This window comes from Aplysia californica, unplaced genomic scaffold (genome assembly GCF_000002075.1).
Source record: "Aplysia californica isolate F4 #8 unplaced genomic scaffold, AplCal3.0 scaffold00200, whole genome shotgun sequence".
NCBI classification, from domain to species: Eukaryota; Metazoa; Mollusca; class Gastropoda; order Aplysiida; family Aplysiidae; genus Aplysia; species Aplysia californica.
This window is the reverse complement of record NW_004797470.1, coordinates 934407-960767: the sequence shown is the minus strand read 5'-3', so window position 1 is coordinate 960767 and position 26361 is coordinate 934407. Positions and strand designations below refer to the sequence as shown.

The 26361-nt window shown below is 38.9% G+C and overlaps 1 protein-coding gene across 1 annotated transcript in view; it reads left to right on the top strand.

Annotated features, from left to right (window-relative positions):
- The window catches only part of LOC101860497 (MAM and LDL-receptor class A domain-containing protein 2-like), a gene marked incomplete at its 5' end in the record, with an annotated part of 192461 nt that overhangs the window by 134375 nt on the left and 31725 nt on the right, over positions 1-26361 (top strand). Inside the window, 26 exons of the mRNA XM_035969949.1 lie at positions 476-593; positions 867-1140; positions 1369-1528; positions 1955-2085; positions 3003-3087; positions 3659-3778; positions 5235-5384; positions 5955-6061; positions 7105-7269; positions 8139-8232; positions 9217-9366; positions 11731-11868; positions 12535-12666; positions 13290-13432; positions 13970-14072; positions 14540-14761; positions 15314-15489; positions 17239-17329; positions 17920-18060; positions 19032-19341; positions 19957-20243; positions 20986-21168; positions 22168-22298; positions 23681-23822; positions 25283-25429; positions 25902-26273. Coding sequence (XP_035825842.1) covers positions 476-593; positions 867-1140; positions 1369-1528; positions 1955-2085; positions 3003-3087; positions 3659-3778; positions 5235-5384; positions 5955-6061; positions 7105-7269; positions 8139-8232; positions 9217-9366; positions 11731-11868; positions 12535-12666; positions 13290-13432; positions 13970-14072; positions 14540-14761; positions 15314-15489; positions 17239-17329; positions 17920-18060; positions 19032-19341; positions 19957-20243; positions 20986-21168; positions 22168-22298; positions 23681-23822; positions 25283-25429; positions 25902-26273 — 4272 coding nt within the window. The remainder of the gene's footprint in view (positions 1-475; positions 594-866; positions 1141-1368; positions 1529-1954; positions 2086-3002; positions 3088-3658; positions 3779-5234; positions 5385-5954; positions 6062-7104; positions 7270-8138; positions 8233-9216; positions 9367-11730; positions 11869-12534; positions 12667-13289; positions 13433-13969; positions 14073-14539; positions 14762-15313; positions 15490-17238; positions 17330-17919; positions 18061-19031; positions 19342-19956; positions 20244-20985; positions 21169-22167; positions 22299-23680; positions 23823-25282; positions 25430-25901; positions 26274-26361) is intronic.

The following is a 26361-nucleotide window of genomic DNA, read 5'->3' as shown; positions in this document are numbered from 1 at the left end:
ACTATAAAGGAAGTGTGCCAATATGTTATAAATTTGTCTGTGTCTCACTGCAAAGCTGTATAGGCCCCTATTCCCCCCTGATGAGAATTGATTTTTTTGGCAACTTTGGTCCTGGATTATATTGTCAACAAGCTATAATTCTGGTCTAAATCATTAATCCTGTCTTTGAATGTGTCCCAAAACATTTCTTGAGCTGGTTTTTTCCCTGACTCGATTGATAATACTTCTTTTTTTTTATAGCTTAGAACTTTGTTGGTGGATTTACACTGTTTTTTTTTCTCTTCATAGGCCATGATTTAAGGAATGGGTCAATTTGCACTGGGCGTGAGTCTTACCGGTACTTTTGTGATATCCGAGTCGTTATGGCACATTTTTGGCTGAAACAGCACCCCTACATGCATGGCCGGTGCCTCTATAGATAAATTATTTATGATCTACGGCACTATTTCACTCCTCCTCATGTGGCCTTTTACAGGACAGAACAAGCAGTTTAGCTGTGGAGATGCCCACAACACAATGATTCCTTCATCACAAGTTTGTGACTTCAAACGAGACTGCCCTTCCACATTCAGAGATGAAACAGTTTGTGGTAAGTAGAGAAAGCATGATTATTTTTGTCAACTGTATATTATTGTTCATTTATATCATAACTGGGTCTGTTTATGAGTGTAAGCATATTTGAGATGTGCATGTATATATAAGTGTGGAAGAGTGATTAGGTGAGAGAGGATATGAATGCATATGTGTGTGTGTGTGTGTGTGTGTGTGTGTGTGTGTGTGTGTGTGTGTGTGTGAGTGTTTGTATGTGTGTGTGCATGTATGTGTGTGAAACACCAAACCAATATACCAGAGCCTGGGTAATGAAGATTAATCTTGTTTTTATTATTCTCACCAGGTGACTGTGACTTCCAGTATGACTGGTGCCAATGGGTGGACACCAGTACAGGAGACTTCCAGTGGCAGAGAGGCAAGAACCAGACGGCCACTGCCAACACAGGCCCAACCTACGACCACAACAATAATCCACAAGGTCTGCAAACAGTGCTTCAGGCTCTTTACACACATTTTGATTATGTTATGATCGATTGTGCAAATCTCATTTTAAAAATGTTTTTAGCTGGCCAAAAGAGACATAAAACATAACCTGTAGAATGCATTACCAGCAGATCTACGGGATTCGACCACTTTGTCCAAAATTTAAATCAGTGACAGAACACATTATTTTGTTTCTCACCAGCTTTAATGTGTCATGATTGATTTTCCCAATACACATGTTTTTTTTTCAGTGTCAATTTTTTGTTCATGCTGTTCCGTATCAAGTGGCTATAATATATTTAAATACATGTATATATACATACTATGTATATATATATGTGTGTGTGTTTTACTATGTCCCCAGGTTACTATCTATACGTGGATGCTTCCATCGGGTCTCGTAACAGTATGGCAGAACTCAAGACACTGTTTCAGTTTGGCCCATCCCCAGCCTCATGCCAGATGCAGTTCTTCTACCATATGTACGGCTCTGGTGAGTCTTCGTTGTTGGTAGAATTATGTGGGTGACTGGATAGCACCAGAGGCAGGTCCTACTTCTCTGTTCTTTCCATCCATTTTTTCTGGATGTTTCTTTTTCTTGTTCCCTACACTAAATAAACATTATTGTTTTTTTGTGTCACTGTGCTTCTCATTACTCAAACAAACAATTACTATTTGGTAGTTAGTTGAACATTTTCTCTTACTGTTATCAGCGCTGTTTGGATAATAACGAAAATAATAAAAATAATAATGATAGTAATAATAATAATAACAATAATAATAATAACAATAATAATAATATCAATAATGCTGTAAATTGATAACCACAAGCACATCCCAATAGGAAGAGTATTTAGAAATAGAAGGACTAACAATCAAAATGTGTCTGTTTGCATGCCCTTCACCTATTTTTCCTCAGGCATCGGTCGTCTGATGGTTGTGATAAGAGAGTCTCAGGAAGACACAGTCTTGTTTGACAAAACTGGGAACCAGGGCAACAAGTGGCAGAAAGGCCTTGTGGACTTGGGACGTGTTGCAGTGCCGTTCAGGGTATGTGGTTTTGTATCTCAGGGTTTCTACCCTTACTTTGATTGTTTCAAGTGTTGAATTATTGATGACTTGAGAAAAACATTTGAGGAGAATGTGTTGGGTTGCGCTCATATGACCTTATGCAGTTGCGAGCGCCGTAAAACCCTCTAAGAATGTGTTGGTACTGTTGCAGTTTTATATGTTTATACTAGCTTTTATTTTGTCTTGTCTTGAGATTTCTGTGCTTACTTTGACTTTTTTCCCATTCATTGAAGTGTCTAGAACATGTGCATTTAGTTAATTCAGTAATGAATTTAGAAAAACGTTTGAGGTGTGGTGTGTCAGTAATGTAGCATTTTACTTCTACACTGGTTCTTATCTTATCTTATGTTTTAACAGTCACTGACTTTTTTTTAGATGAAGGTTTTTTGTTTACTCTTTCCTTCTATAGCAGCTTTACAATCATCATTAGGATATATTTTGATATTGCTTCAAAATAATAATATGGTTATTGATATAATAACTTGAACATTATCGTTTCACTATTGTTCTGCCTGTTTTAGATGCTGAAGATATTTATTTCCATTCAGATGATTTGTCTCTCATTGCTCTTTAAAAAAACCCATATTATCCTGGTCTTTTCCCATCACCTATCTGTTTAAGTTCTCTTACTAAATTATTCTTGGTTTAACTCTGCCTCTTTTCCCTACTGTTTTTTCGAGTGAGGGCCAAAGTGTCCAAGGAACTGCCTTTGTCTCTCCTCAGTTGCTTTTATTCGTGACCATCCCACAATATTTTCTTTCAGCATAATCTTATTTGGTTTTCTTTTCCTTCCATGAAATTCTCAACCGTTTCCTAAGAATCCACATTTCTGTTGCCTCTAGTTTATTTTCACTCTCTTTCATAATTGCTATTATGTTGTGTTTATTCCCGTCCAGATTCTGTTCCGAGCCACAAGATCGTACAGTGTACTCGGGGATATTGCCATTGATGACGTTTCATTTATTCATTGCAATTACCCAGGTAAGTTTTATTGCTTTACAATACTTAATCAAGATTCAGTCTTTGCTGTGTATAAAATCAAAAGTATTGTATTATTATCAGCAATGCAATTAGTATTGTTGTTATAAACATTATGATCATTATTATCGTTATCCTGGCCATCATCATCATTATTGTAGGGGTCAATTTCATAATGCCTTATTAGTATCATTACTTTTGCCTTTATCATCATCCTCATCATCATCATGATCATCATTGTAAACAGAGAATAAAAAGGGTTGAGACGTAAGTAGATCTTGGATTTCCAAAATACATCATATAAATGCATCCAACGTTTCGCTGTATGGCTTCATCAGGAATATTTTAAAAAGTAATGATTAGATTAGACTCATCGACATCATCATCGTCATCATCATCATCATCATTGTTTAAAAAGCAGAGTAGGTAGGGAGAATGTTGCTTGATTTAAAGACAAAAGATGTAAATATCATCATCATCATCATCAGTATCATCACATTCCTAATTACTATTTTTATTATATATAATAATATAATATATTATATTTCATTTTTATATAATCTGCGTGTTTCAGTGGTCCAAAAAAGCTGTGCCTCCAACCAGTTCACCTGTACCAGAAAGTCATGCGTGGACGCCGTCAAAGTGTGCGACTTTTCTGATGATTGTGGAGATGGCAGTGACGAAGCTAACTGCAGTAAGCAGCCTTTACCGTTCTCAAATGATAATAATATATAATAAGCTAAATGTGAGGCGGGATGACAAACAGAGTTACTTCTCACAATTTACAAATGAAGAAATTGACTGAAAATCAACACTAGGGTCAAATTTGTAGGTTTTCTTTTGATGCCATATTCTTTAACAATAACATGCCTTTTGTTGTTTTTCTTATAAATTTTAAAATCTTCACCTATCAGAAAAATGCATCTTTTTTCATAAGGCTTGAATCCGAGATGTAACTCATTTTGTCAGCACACTTCACAAATAGTATTTGTATAGCGCATACCGCCGCTCAACGGCAAGCTCTGTGTTCTTTACACTACTCTCACCACTCTTGTTATCTGGTCAAGCTGGAGACTTTTTCTGTCTTGTTTTTATTGTGAAACTTTATATCAAAAGGGAGCAAACAAATCTGAGAAACAAAAAAAACCCCAACTAAAATAAACCCCCTTCCTCTTCCCCCTCCCTCTCTCAGAAGGAAAACGAAAAAGAAAAAAAATATTTAAAAAAGAAGAAAAAATAAAAAGCAAAAAAGCTCCTGCACCAAAGCCTTCTCCAAAAATAAGACAAAATACAAAATAAGAAAAGAAGGTGACAGTCAAGTGCTTTCATAGAGGTCAATGCTCAGTAAGTGTCAAAAAGGAGGGGGACTGGGATGGGGGAAGGGAAGGATATGGATGGATTTGGATCATACCATTACATAAAGTAATTAAAACATACAAGGTTTTCCTTTACCATAAATGATGTAAACTAGAGAGTTTTATTTGCGTTAACGTAAGGGAATGTCTGAGTAAAACCTGGTTGGTTGAAATAGGAACACTAGTCATCTTTCACTAAATCAGAGCACCTTGTATTTTTCCACTTTACTGTGTAGCGACAGTCTCATGTAGATGGGCCAAAGCTCATCTGCACCTAGACCTATTATTGTTGTGAATGGTCTTTGTGTCTACATTGATGGGGGATATGTACACAGTACTGGTCTTATCTGTGCTTAAAACGGAAAGAATGATTGAAAAAGAAAGAAAAAATGCCATTTTTTTAGAAATTTGTTTTACAATGTCACTGGGGTGTGAAGGTGAGTAAATTATGATAGAATCAGTTTAAAAAGGAGCTCTGCATGATGATACTGGTAAATATTGTTCTATTGTTAGGATTTGTATCATGTTAAGTGATATTTGTACCTCATAATGCTGTAAAGCAACCCTAACTTTGGGGATTTACATGGTTGTCTTTTCTCTCTTCTTCCCAACCTCCCACATTACGTGCACTCATAAACACACACATACACACAAACACATCCAAACCTATAAACACATACAAACACGCAAATCATGCATACCCTGCACATGCATACACGCCGCCCCCCCCCACACACATATCCATACTTTCATAACCCCCCCTCCCAACACACCATTCTCACACCTACACACCAGGTGCATACCCAATGCGAACAGACTTTGAGTACAGCTTTGGCCAGTGGAGTCAGGATAACACTGACGACTTTGATTGGACGCGCCAACAAGGCTCTACGACTTCTGACGACACCGGACCCACAAGGGATCACACGAGAGGGACTACCAAGGGTAGGTTGGGTCTAGCAGAATCTGGGCGTGATCATCTACTGAATGTTACCAGGTTTAACAGTTAAAAGTGGGGCTCTCGTGATCCAGAAGTATGGTTTTTGCGTCTCATTCAATAAGTCCCGAATTGGAAAACTGACAGCAATGGAATCATTTTCTTCTCTAAAATGTTCTTCTTTCACTGTCTTTCCTGTTCTCTAGTCCTGTTCTCTAGTTCAATTCTATCTACTGCTTTCTATTTTAATTAATCTCTGTCATCATCTCATATCTATTTGAAAAGTCCATTTCATCGGCAACCTGTTCAAACATGCTAAGTCAAGAAAACAGAATTTTTCAGGGGAGAGAAAAATAAAACTGTTTCATTTTTTAAAAACAAGTGCACCTATTATGTACTTTTCCACTATAGCTTATTTAGCAATGAATTAAACCAGAAGTTCATTTTGAGCAGGGAACATTTTTTGGGTCACTTTTAGAAGTTTTTTTGTTGAGAAATCAATTACTTGCTCAGATCATAAGAACATTGATATTGTGGTAAAAATTGCTGAAATAACATTGGTTTCTTTTATGACGCAGGTCACTATGTATTTATCGAGACCTCTCAGCCAAGGAAGACCGGGGACAAGGCTCGGCTCATCAGTCCTATTTTCTCCGCCACTACCATTTCTGGGTCATCATGTGAGGTATGTACGGTACAAAGATTCATCACAGTCATAAGATTCTTGCTCAAGTCATCTTACAAATGTTTTCAGAATTTTTTTTAAAAAAGCAGTGATATTAGCCACCTTTGTGACTTGCAGTGGCAGTGAAAACTGAATGTTCAGTACATAAAACAAACCCTTGCTATTTTGAGAACATAAAACAAATAACAGGTGTTTTTATCATACCAGCAATTAGAAGTCTGAAATAGAAATGACTTGGTCAGTTACGTTAAGATCATGATGCATTTTAGAGGTAGTTGGCATATGTAGTAAAGAAGAAAATGGCTGTGAAGGGAAAAGGATATTATATATATATATATAGATATACAATGCCTGAGGAGACTCAAGATGATGCAACGAAGTGCAGTGCAGTCATTTTTTTCTAGCACGCACTGGAATCGGTATTTTATGATGTGCAGCTCAGTTGCTATCATGCTGGATTACAGAGCGGATGGTCCTGGTTCAAACTCAGACATTCTAAACTTGGGTTGTTTTGAGGAGTTTTTAAGGCTCTCCATCCATTTGGCTCAGTCTTATCAAAGATAGACTATAAATTTGGAGGTCCCTCTTCTTAAAAGAAGTTGCAATGTTGAAAGGGGCTTTTAAGTCATTGACCCTGGAATTGATATCCATGGTTTGACATAATTAAATATATTTTTTTTTTACAACTCAACACAACTACTTTCTTAACATTTGCTTCAACCCAAGACAAAGAACACATGTAAACAGAAAGGTGAAGGAGTTTAGCTTCCCTTAGAGAAGCTTTGTATAAAGTTTTATTTGCATTACCAGCTGTTTAGATGAAACACATCTTTATATCTGTGTCAATCACACTGGCTGCTAGGGGCGTTGCACGTCCTTTTAGGAAGAAGCTTTGGCTGTTCGGAGCACTCGTGTTGAATAAGTGAAGCCGAAATAATGATAATAACAATAATAAGATGTTCTTTTATACAAATGAAATCCCTTCTCTCCCAGCTTTCGTTGTTCCTACAGAATGTGTTTTTCTCATCTTGTTCCACCCCCAGCTTCGCTTCTACACCCACATGTACGGTGGGACAGTTGGCTCCTTGAATGTCTATACCAGAGCTACGGCCAACGGACCCATGAAGCAGGTGTTCGTTCGGACTGGAAATGAAGGCAATCAGTGGGTGCGCCAGATTGTTCCGCTTACGGAGAACTCGGACTTCCAGGTCTGTGTTTGTGTGTGTATGTGTGTGTGTGTGTGTGTGTGTGTATGTGTGTGTGTGTATGTGAGTGCATGTGTGTGTGTGTGTGTGTGTGTGTGTGTGTGTGTGCGCGCGCGTGTGTGTGCATGTGTGTGTGTGTGTGTTTGTGATATATATATATATATATATTTATATATATATATATATATACATATGTGTGTGTGTGTGTGTGTGTGTGTGTGTGTGTGTGTATGTGTGAGTGTATGTTTATGTGTGTGTGTGTGTGTGTGTGTATGTGTGTGTTTGTGTGAGACGTGTTTCTGGCAGCATCTCAGATGAGACGTAATTTAGAAGCTATGGCCGACTCTTGACATCCTGGCCCCATGTCCGTAACTGTCTGACAAGAGCAAGAATCGATAAACAGTTAAAAAAATTGTGCATATTATTGCTTAGACTATGAGGGCAGTTGGAGGGCACTACTAGTAGGTCCTACATTTTCTCGTCATCTGTGTTGTTTTTGTGTGTTTATCTTACACTTTGCCTGTACTAAATGACTGTTATTGTGTTGATGTGCTTCATTTTATGCAGACGTTTAGAGTCATAGGTCACAACACAAGTGTGTATGTCATTTCCCCCCCTAGTTTTTAGCTATAGGTAAAGCAAAAATGTCTTTTATCATACTTGTTTTGTATCTTCAATATAGTAGGGTACTTTTGTTTAAAACGAACAATCTTAAATTATTGAGACATTTTCAGTTTTGTTGTTTTAGTTTTAGTTTTTTTAAAATAGTTTCTCAAAACCACAAAAGATTTCTTAAGTATACTGTTATGAACATCATTTTAGTCTGTGAGAGAGTTGCAGAGTTGTGAATTTGTCTCATATTTCTGTTTTAGGTGGTCATCGAGGCTGTGAAGGGCAGGTCTTACACCGGGGATATTGCTCTGGACGATGTGTCTATGACACCCTCCTGCAAGTTCAGCACCAACTGTGAGTTCAAACTTATTTTTCAAGGGGGTGAGAACTAGACCTGAATCAAAAGATAAAGTGCTTGACTCTTCTGCAAGTTAAATGTCTGCCGCATATCTTCGTATGTGCCCAGGAATGAGTTCGGGGGAGGGAGGGGGGATGGGCACTGAGGAGCAAGTTATATGTGTTATGTTTGGACATGGCAGCCACCAGCAGTCAGCCTTTAAATGAATTTTGGATAAGATTTTCTACTTTTCAGTTCCAAGAAAATCTTATGATGCAGAAATATGTAATACTGTTTTAATATATTCGATATTTGTTATGGTGCACTGTTTGGGTGATTAGTAGGTGCTTTGGTACGTGTTCTCTTCCACTTCTTTTCTGTGGCCATTATTGGGCTTATTCAGTATAAACAACAGTCTGCACCCCCAAATATTGTGTTCTGTAAAATAAATGACTGTGTCTTGCCAGCTTGCGCAGTCTTGTGTTTCATTTCTGTTGCCACTATTTTACTGAGTCATCATAAACAGCAACTGAACTTCACTAACTCAATCTTACATTGTAGGCATAGGTTTGGCAGCAGCAGCAATAAATAGTAACAATGTTAGTAGAAGTAGTAGTAATAGTAGCGATAGTAGTAGTAGTAGTAGTAGTAGTAGTAGTAGTAGTAGTAGTAGTAGTAGTAGTTGTCATTGATGTCTCCCTTGCCCTTTTTAACTCCCAGTGGAGCATAGGCCACCAACAAGATTTCTCCAGCTTCTGTCCTGTGCATCCTTTTCTATTTGTTTCCCTGATGTCCCCACCTATTCCATTTCCGCTTGTGCCGCTCGCCTCCATGTCATCTTTGGTCTTCCTTTCTTATATTTTCCTTGTGGATTCCACGTCAAAGCCTGTCTGATGATGCTTGTCATTGTGATATGGTTGTTGTTATTGTTTTTGTTGCCGTTGTTGCTGTTGTTGTTTTATTGTTGTTGCTGTGTAAAATAACCGATGGTGTCTTGCCAGCCTTGCTCCCGACTGTGGCTAGCCCAACACAGACAACCCCAGGACCTTGTGGCTCCAACTTCTCATGTGATGCGGGCAAATGTCTGCCTCTCACGTCTGTCTGCAACTTTGTGCTGGACTGTAATGATGGGACGGATGAAGCCTTGTGTGGTAAGATGAGATGATGATGATGATAATGATGATGATGATGATGATGATGATGATGATGATGATGATGATGATTTTCTTATTCAATATTACTTTTTAAATATTCCTGACAAAGCACGTAGTGGTGAAACATTGAAAGTAGGCCTATTATAAAATATTTTGGAATGATGATGATGATGATGATAATGATAATGATGATGATGATGATGATGATGATGATGATGATGATGATGATGATGATGATAATGATGATGATGATGAGGATGATGATGATGATGATGATGATGATGATGATACTTCATTGTCCCAGGGGAAAATATTTTTGAGCTGTACAGGAATGGTAATAACACATGTAGATAAAAATAGAATTTAAATTATATATTTGTTACAATGAGGTGGAATCAGACGCTCGTCAATTTTTGGGCATTTGGAGTTATTAATAATTATTATCTTAAAGCTTATGCATTTGTCTTGCATTTGGCAAAAAAAAATACCCAGCTATCTTGAATGGAAGTCAAAATATTTGCTTTTGAAGGAGGTGGGGATCGCCTTGTATGTGAGGTAAAATTAGCAAAAATATGGCCGCCAAAGTTTGGCAATTTCCAAAGCTTTGTGTTGTTGGAAACTGAAAATTTACATTTTTTGTGCCTTTAATGGACGTTTTTTTGGTACCATCCACACAGAGAAATGCATTTATAAAAGGGTGGAAAAGGTGTTGAGCCAAAAAAATAAAAAAATTGTCCAATACCCCCAAAAATGCCTGTTTCTTTTATTTCATTGTTATGATGAGCGCCTGATTTCACCACGCTGCCTCAGATATTACTTTCATTTTTAAAAATTCAATATGAAAAGAAAATGGATGCCAGTCTAGTCAGTAAAACTCAAATCAATTATGTTTTGTATTTATTAACCCTGTAACTCATAGGTCAACTTTTAAAAAATATAATTGCTGAGGTTGATCCGGGGATCCTTGAAAGAAATCTGTTTTAGCATGAATTAAATTCTTGTCATGTTTCAAGGAAGTATGTGTATGGAGGAGAATTAGTCAGTTATGAATAAACTATTTAAAAAGGTAGAACCCTAGCCTTTGAGGAGTCTCAAACTATGTTTTAAAGCAAACTTTGTTTGATTTCGACACACTTTGTGCGAGAGGGGGAAAAAAACTTTTGTGTTGATTGAAACAAAGGTCTTGTGGTAATGAGAAACATGAATTGTTATATTAAATATTAACACTTACAATACCCTCGGCGACTTTAGTCACCAGGCCGTTGTATGCGCTCACTATCCCTGGTGACTTTAGTCGTCAATGCAACCAGGTGCACTAAACATAATTAAACAACGAATAGACACACTGCACTGAAGTAAATGATAAAGGAAATCACTCTATATGATAGCTGAATAGTTGATGAACCTCTGTGAATTTTTAAAGTATGTTTCTTGGGCTGCAAACGTTTTTCTAATTTAAAAAAAAATTCTACCACTGCTTTGGGGTTCTAAACTGGTGCGATATTTGAGGGTTTTACACATATGAACCTTCGGTACTGTAAGTGTTAATAAGCTCTGACGTTTTAGACTATATTTCGTAAAGTGAAACCGTGGTTTGGGTTTCAATGTTAGTACAACTAATTGCACGTCTTGCTCACTGTTTTGGTTCTTAAGTTCTCCTTTGTTATGTCATGTATGTAAAACATTTCTCTAGTTTTAGATTTGTCTTTTTTCAGTTGTGTCTTGGGTGTGGTTTCCTTCAAATGTTTAGAATATCTCATCTAGAAACCCATTAAGTGAAGGAGTAGGCAAGGTATTGAAAGAGAAAGCTTTACACATTTGAATAGTTTGCTTTTTTGCAAAACAGACTATAATTTTACGGTCATAACACAATTACCCAATTCATTTTTTCTTGTCTTGTAGAAAGTTTAAAAGACAAAAATTCTGCTTACCAGAATCATTGTTAAGACTTGACCAAAAGTGGAAATGTTTCAACTGAAATATAAATAGGCCTACACTATTAAAGACTTTCTGCTATATTTGGGATATGAGCCAAGTAACAGGCATTTTTACTTTTAAAAAACGAGTAAGTTGAAAAAGGACTTAAGCAATTGTTTTTTGACAATGATACATAAAATGTTGTAATATCCTAAGGGCGCTCTGTTAGCTCAGTCGCTATCATACTGGACTACAGAACAGATATCCCTGGTTTGAATCCAAGATTGGGTGTTCTTGAACTCTGATCATGTTGTGGAGTTTTCACGGCTCTTAACCGATCTGGCTCAGTCATATTGGATACGGAAGTTAAATTCGTAGGTCCCACCTCTTAAATAACATTTTCATGTTGATGGGACGTACAATTTTTATTTTTACCCCTCCCAGGGTCATGTGACTTTGAGACATCACTGTGTGGATGGAGAGACACCAGTACTAGTGTGTACAAATGGTTCAACATGAGCACACAGGCTGCCTCAGGGCAAAGGCCGCTGGTTGATACGACCTTCAACAGTCCAGGTCAAGGTAAGATTCAGAGACTGTTTCAGCTTCTGCGATGTGCGTGTGTGTGTGTGTGTGTGTGTGTGTGTGTGTGTGTGTGTGTGTGTGTGTGTGTGTGTGTGCCTGTATGTGTGTATTTGTATGTGTGTCTGTTTATGTGTGTGTGTGTATATGTCTTTTTTGACTGGGGGTGGGGAAGCAGTATGGTGCATTATTTAGATTGTGCTTGGTATTTCAGATTCCAAGGTTTATTCTCTACCAAATTCCATGTGACATTTTCCAGGAATGTGATAACTGTCTGACACAAACTTATGTGGCAGAGTATTCTGTCAGATGGGGACAACGTTGAATGTAGCCTCTAATACAGACTTTATTGAGTTGCCAAAAATCACCCAAAGTACTCTCTGACTTTTCAAGTGGTTTTGATTTCTTTGGAGTTGTGATATGGTCTTTGATTTTTTGGGGGTTGTGATATGGTCTGCTTTTTCTGTGTCACTTCAGTATTGCTATTAACTATATTTGTTTTTAGCGAAATGTGTCCAGTTTTGTGTAGCCCTGTTGTAAACTACAACCTGCTTGGGAGAAAGAAATGTATAAGTAGTGGGGGTGGGAGGATGGGGATGGGGGAGGCTTTGCTTTACTTTCACCCCCAACTGTTCCCTCACTGTCTGTGTTTGTGATGGGTTCCAGGCCACTATATGACAGTTGTCAATGGCACTGGTGTGACCCGTGACCCCGCGACCTTGCTGTCCCCCGTGCTGCATGCCACAGGACCAAGTTGCCGCATGTCCTTCTTCTACTACATGAACGGGGCTGGATCAGGTCAGTGACCAGCTTGTTCTTTTTTCTTTTTTTTCATAGAGTTTAACTCATTAAACCGGAGAGGTCGTTCCCAACGGCTGAAGGTTCTTCCCAAAATGATGAGCAATGGCTCCCAGTGACCAAGGTGATGCCCACAGGCATACATGACTATCTCATCTAAATCGTTATGAATGTGAATAAAAAAACTGTACAAAGTTTCTTTAACCGAAACGTGTCCGCTTTGCCTATGTGTTTATATCTGATAGCATTTTGAAACAATCTCAACTTCTTGGGAAGAATATAGTTAAAGTTGCTATTTTTTTAAATAGGCACTAAACACTAACATGCTAATAAGACCTTTCGCTGTCCATGGCTGGGTACCCATTCCCTCCAGGGTAAAGTGAGGAAAATCCATGTAAAGTGCCTTTCCCAAGGACACATTGTCGGGTCTGAGGCTCAAACCCCCAGACGCGCAACCTCATGATTACGAGTCTGGCAGCCTAACCACTAGACTACTGATGCCATTCTCTGTCTTGAGTTGAAGTACATGTTGTGAAAGTAATAAAGTGTCAATCGAGATGATGACGGCATAAAACATTTATATTATTATAAAAAATGAAATAGAAAAATTCTCTCATTTAAAGGTGAGCTGTCCGTGTCCCTCCAAAACTCCAACGACACGGGCACTCTGAAGATGACCAGACTGTTTGGCACCACCACGGTCAGCAGCTCCTACACGTGGCAAAGATACTCAGTGGACATTGGGGAGAAGCCAGCCGGCTATCAGGTTTGATATTCTCCTTGATTTGATTTTGTTTACCAGCAGTGAATGTAGTGGAAGTTGTCAAGAAGTGTGGTTTGCTCTGTCTTTCCAATCAAACATTTATTGTCCTTATCTCTCATCTTTCTTTTCTTTGTAAGTTTTTCTCTAGTAACACCTTTAATCTTCGACCTTTATAGGACCTATCTGAGTTGCAAATGCTATTAAACTAAATACTGGACTAATCATGGCTTTTGGGAAGGCACAAAGTACAACAGATGTTGGATGATCCAAGCTGTCCACCCTCCTAACACAACCACACTTCTCCTTGACAATGTGTGGCCGTCCTGGACAATTTTGGTTGTCCATGGTTAGAGCATAACACTATCAATATGGTTATATGGGGTATAAAAGCTGTTGAGGTCAAAACAAAACATTCAATTATAATTACCCAATTGGTGGACAAATGTTGGTTTCTTTGAGTTAATTATTTAAACGAACACCTGGTTTCACTATAATGGCCTCACATTTGCATAATATATTTGTTGAATTTTTCTATTGCAGATTGTCGTCCAGAGTAACCCGACCAGTGGATATCCCTTCGGTGTAGCTGTTGACGACATTCGTTTCCTGGACTGCCAGCCAAACACAGTATTCAATCAGACCAGTGAGTTTTGCTTCCACATGTTTTGGCATTATAATAAATGGTGATAGAAATAAAACAGTTTTCTCAATCGCTTTTGGCTGTTTTGAGAAAAATAAATTAAGAAAATAAGAAGTATTTACTTAAGTCAAATTCATGAGCAAAAGCCAAAGCGAGGATGTCTCAATATTGAGACGTTTTGTACCAGCAACACAACCCTGCTACACTGAGGATAGAAAACAAGGAACAGGCATTTTGTCGTTCCAATAAGAAGAAAAAACGATTTTGTCAATTACGTGAAGACTGTGATGGATGTGGAATCTACATCTACCAGTGTCCCTAAGCAAGATAATCAACAAATTGACTGGGAGTGAACATTCCTATGCAGTAAGTTAATACGATGTGGTGCACTGTTTAATATATCTTGTTGTACATATCCTGATCTTGATATACTACATTTCTTCCCCACCCCCCCAATCCACCTCCCTCAGGTTTGGACTGCTCATTTGATGGTGGAAACTTCTGTGACTACTTTGAGTCTCGCAACGACGACTTTGACTGGACGGTCACCAACTTGCCGACCCCATCCTACTACACCGGACCCTCGGGTGACCACACAACGGGCAAGGGATACTACTTGTACATTGAGGCATCCTTCCCGCAAAAACCTGGGGACCGGGCTGTCCTTCTGTCTGCCCTACAGCCTCCGCCAGGTACTGACCTTTGTTTTACTAGTAGGGTCTTTCTGAGAGTTAGACAGGCTTAAGATTCAAACAGAACGTTATCGAGTAGCTTGTACGAACTGTTGATCCAAATTTCATCTTTTTTGCTGTGGCATACTTTTAGTTTTCTCGCCGTATTCATCAGAGTAACGCTAATAGAACTGTAGAGAGAGGGAGTGGGAATAAAATAAAGAAAGAAAAAGAGAGAGAAGGAGGGAGGGAGGGAGGGAGGGAGGGAGAGAGAGAGAGAGAGAGAGAGAGAGAGAGAGAGAGAGAGAGAGAGAGAGAGAGAGAGAGAGAGAGAGAGAGAGAGAGTGAGAAGAAGGGAGGGAAAGAATCACTATCTGGTATTGGAACTGTGCTCTTTGTATTGTTGTAAAGGGCATTGAGCACTTTCTTAGTGGAAATGCGTGATAAAAATGTAATTAATTTTTGCTATTAAATTATTAGATTATTATTATCATCAGGTCCCCTTTTCCCTTAGTTCCACAACTTCTACTCTCCTACTTTTACGTTAATCTCTAACCGCCTCTCCCTCCACAGACTCAGACAACTGCCTGGAGTTCTGGTACCATATGTTTGGCTCAAACGTTCAGACACTGAATGTCTACATGGTCACTGACAAAACCAAGTACACTCTGATCTGGACACGATCCGATTCCCAGGGCAACGTCTGGAGAATGGGAGAGGCTCCAATCAAGACGACCAAGAACTATCAGGTCAGTGCTTGTACTGATTAACTCTTTATCTCCGAAGGGGGTAAACCCACTATGCCGGGGCCCTCTTTTGGTACAAAATCTGAAAATGATATATATTTTACTAAATTGGTCATTAAATCAAAACAAATGTGAGGCATTGTGGTGAAATCAGGCGCTTGTCAAAATAATGAAATAGAAGAAAACGGCATTTGTATTTTCCTGCGTGCAATTTTTGATGAATTTCTATCTTTTGGCTCAATATCTTTTATGTCCATTAAAAATACATTGCTGTGTGGATTTTACTGGAAAAACGTTGATTAAAGGCAAAGAAAATGTAAATTTACAGTTTCCAAGGATTTTAAAGCTTTAGAAGTCACCAAACTTTGGCGGCCATTTTCTCACTAATTTTACCTCTGAAACAAGGCGACCCCCACCTCCTTCAAAGGCAACTATCTTGATTTCTATTGAAGATTTAAGGGTACTTTTCCCCCCAAAGCAAGACAAATAAACAAGCTTTAATTATGATAATAACATTAACTCAATATGCCCAAAAATTGACGAGTGCATGATTCCACCTCGTCCTGACTCAAATGAACCTATTTTGATAGTTTTTCATTTAATGAATGAACACCCAGTAAAAGAGACAGAACCACTACCAGCGACTCACCAACACAGTGGTTCTGACCGCAAGCTGCTGGGAGTGGCTTGTTGAAGATAAGGAATTAAAAAACATATCAATGATTAATTAAATTTGCTGGAATCACTGTGCCTTAAATAAAGACCAAACTATCCAGGACGCCCAAACACTTTAGATAAGTAAAGTGCTTTTCTTAGCCAAGTGGACTTCTTGGACATTGTCATTTTAATATAAAAAACACGTAAGGGCGTTGTTGGGGGGAGGGGGGTAGGAAGTGATAATTTGTATTGGTGATTGTCTTGGACAGGTAGTCGTTATTGAGGGGTCGGCTGTGCTTTTAAAATGTGTTTTAGATCCTGATTATATAAATTGGTAGCCTACCCTCTGGTAAATGACCAGGTGGCTGATCTGTGTCAAATTGCAAAACTTGGGTATTATTTTTTGGTTATGCAAGTTTTGAGCTGGTATGTAATGCCATGAACTACGACACCAACTTTAAAGGACTTTGTCTGTATGCCTATGCTAAGGAGTAGATGATTTTCTCCGTACTAAATCTATGAACACTATTTTGAATTTCTTGGACTTTAACTGTGAGGAGCTTTTCCAGGAATAGTTGATTGATAATTGACCAGTTTAACTCTTTTTCTACTGCCTCGCCACACCCTACTTTAAAAAAACCGACACCTACTTTTGTAATAATCAAATCTGAAATCTCAGGCAAAATACTGATCGTAACATTTTGATTTAGGTCATTATTTCCCCTTTATTTACTTATGTAATACATATAGCTAATATTGAAATTTAATTTAAAAATCATTAATTTGTCAGACAGTAGGCAGAATAAGAAAGTAGGTCAGAAATAGGGTCCGGTCCAGGTGAGGAAAACCTCTCCGGTAGTGAAGAGTTAAGAATTTCTCTCTATTTATTCAGACTATTCGTGTTTCTGATCTATGAGGTTTTGTTACAATTTGATAATTAACAAGTGTAAGAATTTCTTCCACTGTTTTCATGCCTGTGATCTATGAGGTTTTGTTTAGATTTTTTGATAATTGACAAGTGTAAGAATTTCTTCCGCTTTTTTTCATGCCTGTGATGAATGAGTTTGTGTTAATGCTGTTGTTTGTTTTTTGCAGATTGCGTTTGAAGGATTGGTTGGGTCAGAGTACAGTGGAGACATTGGGCTTGATGACATCTCTTTGCGATCTGGAAAATGCCCTCGCAAACGTAAGTCATTTTTTGAGTGTACATATACACAGAGTTGAAATGGTCCAAGATGGCTACCTTCAGTCGAAGAAAAAAACTGTTTGTTTTTGGCAGGTGGACATCTTAGACACTGTCTTGAAAATAAAGAAAAAAATGCAGGAAGGAAGGAGGAAATTGTTATTTGTTTAGGTGATTGTCTTGGACAGGTGCCAGTTAGAGGTTTGACTCTCTGTATTTAAGTTCTTTGTCTTTATATGGCACTCAAATCCTTTTAGGAGTCTGAAGTAAGATCAGGACATGTTACATGTGAAAGGAGCTTGAAAAGTTGTATGGCTCGAAGAATACTAGGGTGCCCTCACTTTTCCTGTTGTATCTAGTTAAAGAGGATCATCAGTGAAAATGTGCACTATTTGCATGCAAGCTTAACTTTCTCAACTGCTTTCACTTTGCAAATTCCCTTTTCTGCTTTGTATGTACTTTAATAGCGCCTACATTATTGAGTTTTACGTGAATACAGAAGAGTTGGTGCCTTGTATTTTGTCATGGCTTTATTCTGAAAGTTACTGTAGACAGAATGTTAACCCCTTCCATGTTTGCTTGTTTACTTTCAGCTGTGTGTGACTTTGAGATAGATCTGTGCGGATACGCACAACTAAAGAGGACAGATAAGTTTGACTGGACTCGATGGACCAATGGGACAGGAAGTGCAGGCACCGGCCCTTCCAAGGACCACACAACACAGAACGGAAATGGTTTGTGCACGTAGCTGGAATAGAATGCCCCATATCTGGAATAGAATGTTCCATACCTGCAATAGAATACCTCATAACTGGAACAGAATGCCCCATAGCTGGAAAAGAATACCTCATAGCTGGAACAGAATGCCCCATAGCTGGAAAAGAATACCTCATAGCTGGAATAGAATGCCCCATAGTGTCAATAGAATGTCTCACACCTGGAATAGAATACCTCATAGCTGGAATAGAATGCATTTGTAATCTTGTCCGTTAGGTTGTTTAATGCTTCCATCTTGTATTGGCCTACAATATGTCTTGTGTATAATGAAAAGCTCAGTTTCGTTTAGCTTCTTATCATTGTCAAGTTTTCATGTCACCATTGAGATTATTGAGCTTATTTATAGCCCTGTCTCCTAGATGATCTAAATTGCATTGATGGGGGTGTAAAAACATTTATTTTATTTATAGCATCTGTTGTAAGTGTTGTCATCCAATTTTCAGCCGTATCCATCACAAGTTTCCCTTTAACACAGCTCCTATTACCCCATTACTTATAACTTTAAGAAAAAACAACAACTACACTGAGTAGAAATAAATGCTCCATTCAATAAACAAAATGTTTAGATGTGTTGTTGTTGTTGTTGTTGTTATTGTTGCTGTTGCTATTGTAGTTGTTGTTGTTTTTGTTGTTGCTGATGTTGTTGCTGATATTGTTGTTGTTATTGTTATTGTTAATTCAGTAGCCTTTGAACGTGCTCCCTTTGGCCCGGGGCCTTGGTAAGAAAGGCGGAGGTCTTCAACATTAATTGTTCTTTGCTGGGGTAAAGGGTAAAGTTTAGCCGTGCTGTGAACTGTTGTGAATGCAACCAAGTTGTGTTTCCCGCACTCATAGAACCTGGTGCATTTGCAAACGCTGCAAAACTTACTAAACTAAACTAAGGATAAAATTTAGATATAGATAAGCATTCCTTTCCTTTGTTGCTCAGGCTACTACATGTACATCGAAGCCTCTGGTCGTCACTCGGGAGACAACGCACAACTGATGAGCCCCCAGGTGATGGTGACCAACAGTCAGTCTCACTGCGTCTACTTCTGGTACCATCTGTACGGGGCCCACATCGGACAGCTCAACGTCTACGCCCGGGTGACCAGCGGTCGAGATGTTCGACTGTGGAATAGTGACAATTTGGGTCGAGGAAACTTCTGGGCGCAGAGCAGAGCCACCATTGATGGGTCCCTCGGCAACTTCAATGTAAGTGTCACTCACTGTAAAGTTTACTCCTGTTTGTCTTCGCGGTTGGACAAGATGAGATTTTTAATAAGAAATTTAGACACTTTCAGTAACATGTACTCCTTTTTGTTTTGAAGCATCTATTTAACTTTTGAAAGTTTTACATTTTGAGATTCTTTAGAAAAGTTTAGAAGTTTACAGTAAAATGTACTCCTTTGTGTTTTGAAAAATCTACATAACTTTTGAAAGTTTTACAAGTTGAGGTTCTTTAGGTTAAGTGATGTTTTTTTTAAAAAAAGGTCTAACTAGAGGGGAGTTTTCTTTAGATATCTGTAGAACCTGTTGTTTAATGGGTTTTGTGAACATTCGATGGAGGCAAAAACCCAGGCTCAGTGTTTGGAACGAATGAAATGCTCACAAACGAACCTCTATACTTCAGTAATTGACTTGTGCGTAAAAGCTAACTGCATTCAACTGGCCATTTTACCTTCTTTATATTACTTGGAAATTCAACAGATTTTATTATCTGTTTATGTGCTCTCTGTTGCCAACCCCTTAGGATTGTGGTTTCTCTTTTGTCATTTTGATGAGGGTTTTTTTCTCCTTTTTATGTGTTTTCTTCATCATATATTAATTATCCTTGATAGTACTCTTTGCTCTCTCCGCTGTCTCCATGAAAGCATATCTGATGCCACCACGTCATCCTTTAAAAGAATTATTTCTTTGCATCAGGTCATTTTTGAAGGAGTTGTTGGCCAAGGTTTCCAGGGCGACATTGCCATTGATGACATCCGTATCGCCAAGGGAGCATGCCCACACATCGGAACCTGTGACTTTGAGTACGACCAGTGTGGTTATTTCAATCCCCGTCTTTCAATAGACAATTTTGATTGGTTGAGAAATTCTGGTAGCACACTGACGTCCCGCACCGGCCCCCCTGTGGATCACACCTCCAACACTGGTACAGGTCAGTTGTCGCATCATCTGCGAAAGTCTCAGAAAGTTTTAAAATCCTTTCTTACTTACTTACTTACTTGGTTGGAGAATAGGAATCATTGCAGGCAGTATAAATCCTTTCTTTTATATCCCAACCCTTGGTATAATTTGGAAGAGATGACCTTTTTCTTTTAGTACACTGTTAGAGCATGACACCATTGATATATTATAATAGTGTGTGTGTGTGTGTGTGTGTGTGTGTGTGTGTGTGTGTGTGTGTGTGTGTGTGTGTGTGTGCATGTGTGTGTGTGCATGTGTGCGTGCATGTGTGCGTGCGTGGGAGTGTGCTGTGGTCCAGTGATCAGGAAGGTTTTCATTGTTTTCTGTCTATGGAGAGCTTCTTAAAAGAACATGTTTGATGATGAAAAATATGAAAGGGAAAGTAGAGTTACTGATGAATTGTAGTACGGTACAACCTTGGTGTGTTCATAATTTAAAAAGTGATGTCCACACTGATATTTCCACTTAGACTTCTTTCCTTGTCCCAAGGTGAGTGGTTAGCGGGTGCTCTAGTGTGGTTTCCTCTTTCCCTCTTTTCTGTCAAATATCTGTCGTCCTTATCTCGCCTTCTTTTTTTTGGGGGGGGGGGGGGCGGGATGTAATTCTTTAGTGACAACTCGATTAATGGGCTTTTACATGATGTATTTTTTTATTTGCTAGTGCCGTACAACTCTTAATAAAACTAAACAAAACTGTTTCTAAACCTGTCCCAGGCTACTACATGTACATCGAGTCCAGTTCCCAGAATGCCGGTGAGAGGGCGTGGCTGTACTCTGACGACATCCCCAGCACTCCGAACTCCTGCGTCTCGTTCTGGTACTTCATGTATGGAGCTGGTAAGTGTCTTTTTCCTCATGGCGTTATCCTCTGCGATAGCTGCATGTTTAAGATCAGATTATAATACTTTATTGTCTCAGAGGGAAGTTCTTCTTGGCTGTACAGGACCGTAAAAACGCAGAGAGATTAAATTATAAATTACTCTCTTTAAAACTGTTCATGTTAACTGTCTGTACTCGATGGGTATTGTAGATTTAGAAACAATGATATCTTTTATGGCATGTTTTTATCTTTGTATCTGTGTGTGTATCTTATAGTAAAACAAGTCTCCCTACAGGTAGGCCTATGAATCAAAGTGGAATTTATCTAGATTTATTATTTTTTTTAGATTATTGTGTGTGCCAGGTGAAATGTACCAATTTTGGATATTGAAACAAGGGCATATTCTTGTAGCCAATTTAATGATGAACATGCTGATTTTTTATTTTTTCAAACATTTTGAATAGTTTTAACGATATGCCACATTTTGTCGCACCTGAGTAATTACATTTTTTAAAAGTACCAAGTTTCTTTAACTCCGCCTTCAGGGCAAACCCTGGCTTGTGTGTGATATGTCCTGACAGAGAGATAGAGGCACTCAATTAAAAGTCCTCCCATCGTGGGAATATAACTGAAGTCATTAGTGTGCATGGCGAAGAGAATCCTAATCTTTACACCACACACACTAGTCTCTGTTATGATTAATGATCTCGGATACATTATTTTTTTAAATATAAAAATCCTATGAGGCAATTTCCTCACTGCCTTTTAAAAATGATTTTATATTAATCTTTAGTAAATTTATTGTATAAAATAGCAAACTTTTAGGATGCTTTCACTCTTGCCTTTGTTGATTTGTAGCAATTGTAACGTCTTATTTTTTTTAAACCTTTGAAGTCTCATTTTTAGTAATTGTTTTAAGTTTCATATTAAGGACCTGTTAAGTTTCTTTTAAAACTCATGTTAAGTCTCACTTTCAGCATTTTCCTATCATCTATTTTTGTTTGTTTGTTTGTTTGTTTGTTGGTTGGTTTTTTGGGTTGTTTGTTTGACACTGTCATTTCTGTCTGTGCGTGCAGATGTGGGTACCCTGAGGCTGTACTTTGTGAAAACGACCAACAGCACGTCCCTGTTGTGGCAACTGTCAGGTGACCAGGGAGACCAGTGGAGGCAGGTCCAGCTCAACGTTACCAGTGATGTGCCTTATCAGGTGGGTGGGAACCTAACTCTTACGCTTATTTAGGCAGAGGGAGAGAGAGAGAGAGGAGAAGGGGGGACGTGGAAGAGAGGGGGGAAGGGAGAGAGAGGGGGGGAGAAGGAGGAGAAAGAGAGAGAGTGCAGAGAGAGAGAGGGAGAGAGAGGGAGAGAGAGAGAAATGAGAGAGAGAGAGAAATGAGAGAGCGAGAGAAAGAGAGAGAGAGTGCGAGAGAGTGAGAAAAGAGAGAGATAGAGCGCGAGAGAGCGAGAGAGGGGGGACGGAGAGAGAGAGAGAGAGAGAGAGAGAGAGAGAGAGAGAGAGAGAGAGAGAGAGAGAGAGAGAGAGAGGGGGGGTACAATCCCATGTACAAATAACCACTTCCCATTCCCTCCCTCCCAACCTTCCCCCTTGCGGTTTTCTAAATTATAATGACACTGTCCAAGAGAACCACCTGTTGAAGAAGACAATTTTTTCCCCATTGACAATGGATGTTTTTTTTGATAGGTTTGATCATAAATAGTTTCACTAAATAAGCTTTGATGAAAATACTTTCTCTGAACATAATTGTTGAAGGATGGAAGAAAGAGGGGGGGGGGGGGAGAGGGGGAGGTAGGAGAGGGAATGGAGACTCACTTTAATATGCTCCTACCACTTCAATAAATATTGTAAGATTTGTTCCAACGGCCTCCTGTCCCAGACTGCCACTTGCACAAATGACCACTTCCCAATTCCCCATTGTATTCTAAAAAAATAAGATCTTTCACGTCTTGGTGGAATCAGGCGGTCGTCAATTTTTGGGCAAGTGGGGTTATTGGTATCGCCTTAAAGGTTGTACATAATTTGCCTTGCTTTCGATGAATGAAATACCCATTTATCTTGAATACAAGGCGAGATATTTGCAATTGAAGGAGGTGGGGGACACTTGGTTTTAGAGGTAAAATTAGCGAGATAATGGCGCCAGAATTTGGTTATTTACATAGCCCGAGCGTTCGTGGAAACTGAAAACTTACATTTTTTGTGCCTTTAATCAACGTAATTCAGTAAAACCCACGCATAAATAGGTTCTTAAATGGACATAAAAGGTTTTGAGCCATAAATCACATATTTGATAAAAATTACCAAACCGGCAGAAAAATGCCAATTTTTTTCAATTTTATTATTTTGACGAAAGCCTGATTTCACCACGCTGCCTTATTGATGTATATGATACTGTCTAAGACATCCATTTGCATAATACAAACACATTTCTCCTCATTAATGGATGACTGTCTTATACAACTTCAACTCTTCTTTGTTTTCTTTACACTATTTTTCTTTGCAACATAATACTTCTCTTACTTGTTTCTCTTTTTTTTTTCATGTTCTACTTTTGATCCTTCTTTGTTCATCCTCAGATCGTGTTTGATGGAGAAATTGGCAAAGCTGGCGGGCAGGGCGACGTTGCTATTGATGATGTCATCATCTACGATGGAGACTGCATGAACACCACGGCACCCCCACCCACTGACATCACCGTCGCTACTAGGCCAACTTATCGTGAGTACAGGATACTATGTGTTGTGGCAGTGGATGAAATGTCATGTGTTTTTATTAGTTTGATTCTTTTTAAACATCAGTGCAGTCATAATATCGTAAACAAAATATATAATATAATATGGCATGGGCTTTCACACACCTCACAGACTTGTCAATGCATTAAGGAATACATGTTTTGAGAATTATACAGTTGAACTTGCTCCAACAACCACCTGTTGAAGACAATCACCTGTACTAATGGTTACTTCCCATTTTTTCCCTTGTGTATTTTTGAAAATATAAATACATGAGGCATCATAGTGAAATCAGGCACTCGTCAAAACAATTAAATTGAAGAAAATGGCATTTTTCAGTCCATGTGGCAATTTTAATCCAATTTTTGTCTTTTAACTCAGCGTCTTTAAGACCCATTAAAAAACAAATTTCTTTGTGGATTTTGATGAAAAATATTGATGTAAGACACAAAAATGTAAATTTGCGGTTTCTAAGGACTCTCAAACTTTGGTAGTCGTCAAATTTTGGCGGCCGTTTTCTCGCTAATTTTACCTCTGAAACCAGGCACCCCCCCCCCCACCTTCAATCGCAAATACTTCGACTTCTATTCATGATAGATGAGAAGGCCCTACTTTTTATAAACAATAGCAAGACAAATGAACTAGCTTTAAAATGATACCCATAACTATACATGTCCGCAAATTGACGAGCGCCTGATTCCACCGCGCCGTGACACCTGTTATCATACTGACACGTGTAAGACCTCCACCTGCCTATGACGCACACTTTTCTTCTGGACATTGGGTGGCCTTCTGAGATAGTTTTGACTGTATTTGGAGGATCTTCAATGTACTGCATTGGCTGTTTTTATACATCGCGGATTTTACGTAGCGCTTTTAAAAATAAATGTAATATGATTTGTTTGTGAAAGGGAGAAGGTTAAGTGCTAGTTTGGAATTAATAAGTTTTAATCCCATGTGTATATAATTTGGAATTAAAAATGCTGAATTCAAGAGAGAAGCTCACATGTTTGAATGAAAATGAAATTTTAAAATACTCAAAGCGTGTCAAGCTACTCTCTGCCAGAATTGGTCCAATGGGCCATAGAGGAAGCCACAAGTCATCTTATCCCGTATTCATTCTCCTATTTTACCTTAAAAAAATATTTTCTGATGCAAGTTCATTGGTCACTGTGAGACATTGACAGGTGAATTATAATTGCAATATTTTGGCTCATTGGAAGCCGCCCCACCGTTCACCCCCACTCTCCCCCTCCACCCCCTCTATTCCCTTTCCTCCACCCCTGTCATCCCCCTTTCCACCGTCAATCCCCCCCCCCATCCCATCCTGGTCTCTCCCCCTTTCCTCATGTACCCCACCTCCACCTATTGTAAAGACGTTGGCAGTTAAGTTTTGTTAATACTGTTTATGACTTTCCCTTTTTAAATGTTTCTCTCTCGCTGCAGCACCCTCCCAGTATGACTGTAACTTTGACAGCAACACGCGGTGTTCCTGGAGTGAGGACACCTCTGACCAGTTCGACTGGACCATCCACAAAGGAGCTACAGACTCATCCTACACTGGACCCAGCTTTGACCACACCACTGGAAAAGGTGAGTACGAGAGGTGTTGCTTGTTTTGGTGTTGAAAGTTTCAGCTCTGGTGCCATGAGAAAGAGATAGAGAGACAGAAGGAGGGTGGAGGTGAAGATATATAATTTATATATATATATATATATATATATAGTCTCGTGTATGTGGCTCTTTCTCTCTCAATGCATATATACAGAGAGGGAGAAAGAGAGACAGAGAGAGACAGAGAGAGAGAGAGACAGAGAGAGAGAGAGACAGACAGACAGACAGACAGACAGACAGACAGACAGACAGACAGACAGACAGACAGACAGAGGTGGAACAGAGAGACAGACTCGACTGGGGGAGACCATGAGAGAGACAGAGAGAGAGACAGAGGTAGACAGAGAGAAGAGGGCAGATTGAAGGAAGCATGAAGAGTAAGGGATGGAAACTCACTAAGCTATTTCACTTTACGTTATTTCACCTTTCGTTATTTCACCTTGCTAAACAGTACTTGAGATAACTGTACATTGTCGTGACTTTCTTTCACTCTCTTGCTATCCAGGCTACTACTTGTATACGGAGAGCTCCCCCACATCAGCCAACGACACAGCACGCCTGTTCAGTAAGGATGTGCAGCTCAACAAAGATGGCATATGTCTCATATTCTGGTACCTTATGTACGGAAGCACCATTGGCTCTCTGAATGTCTATGCGCAGCAGAATGGTGAGTTTTCTATGTGTCCATCCCTGAATATCAGCCTTATTAATTCATTTGTGTTGCTGACCTGTCTATCCCACATTGGCTTGTCAGTGATGAGTTTTTGTGTGGTTTTCGTGGTTGTATCTTCGTTTGTGAAGCAAGGCCTTTGTATACCAGTTTAAAATAGGTGCTTTGTAATGCAAACCTTCTCATTACTTTTCTTTTTTCCCAAAATGAGCTGTTTTTTGTCAGAAGAGCATAAATGTCA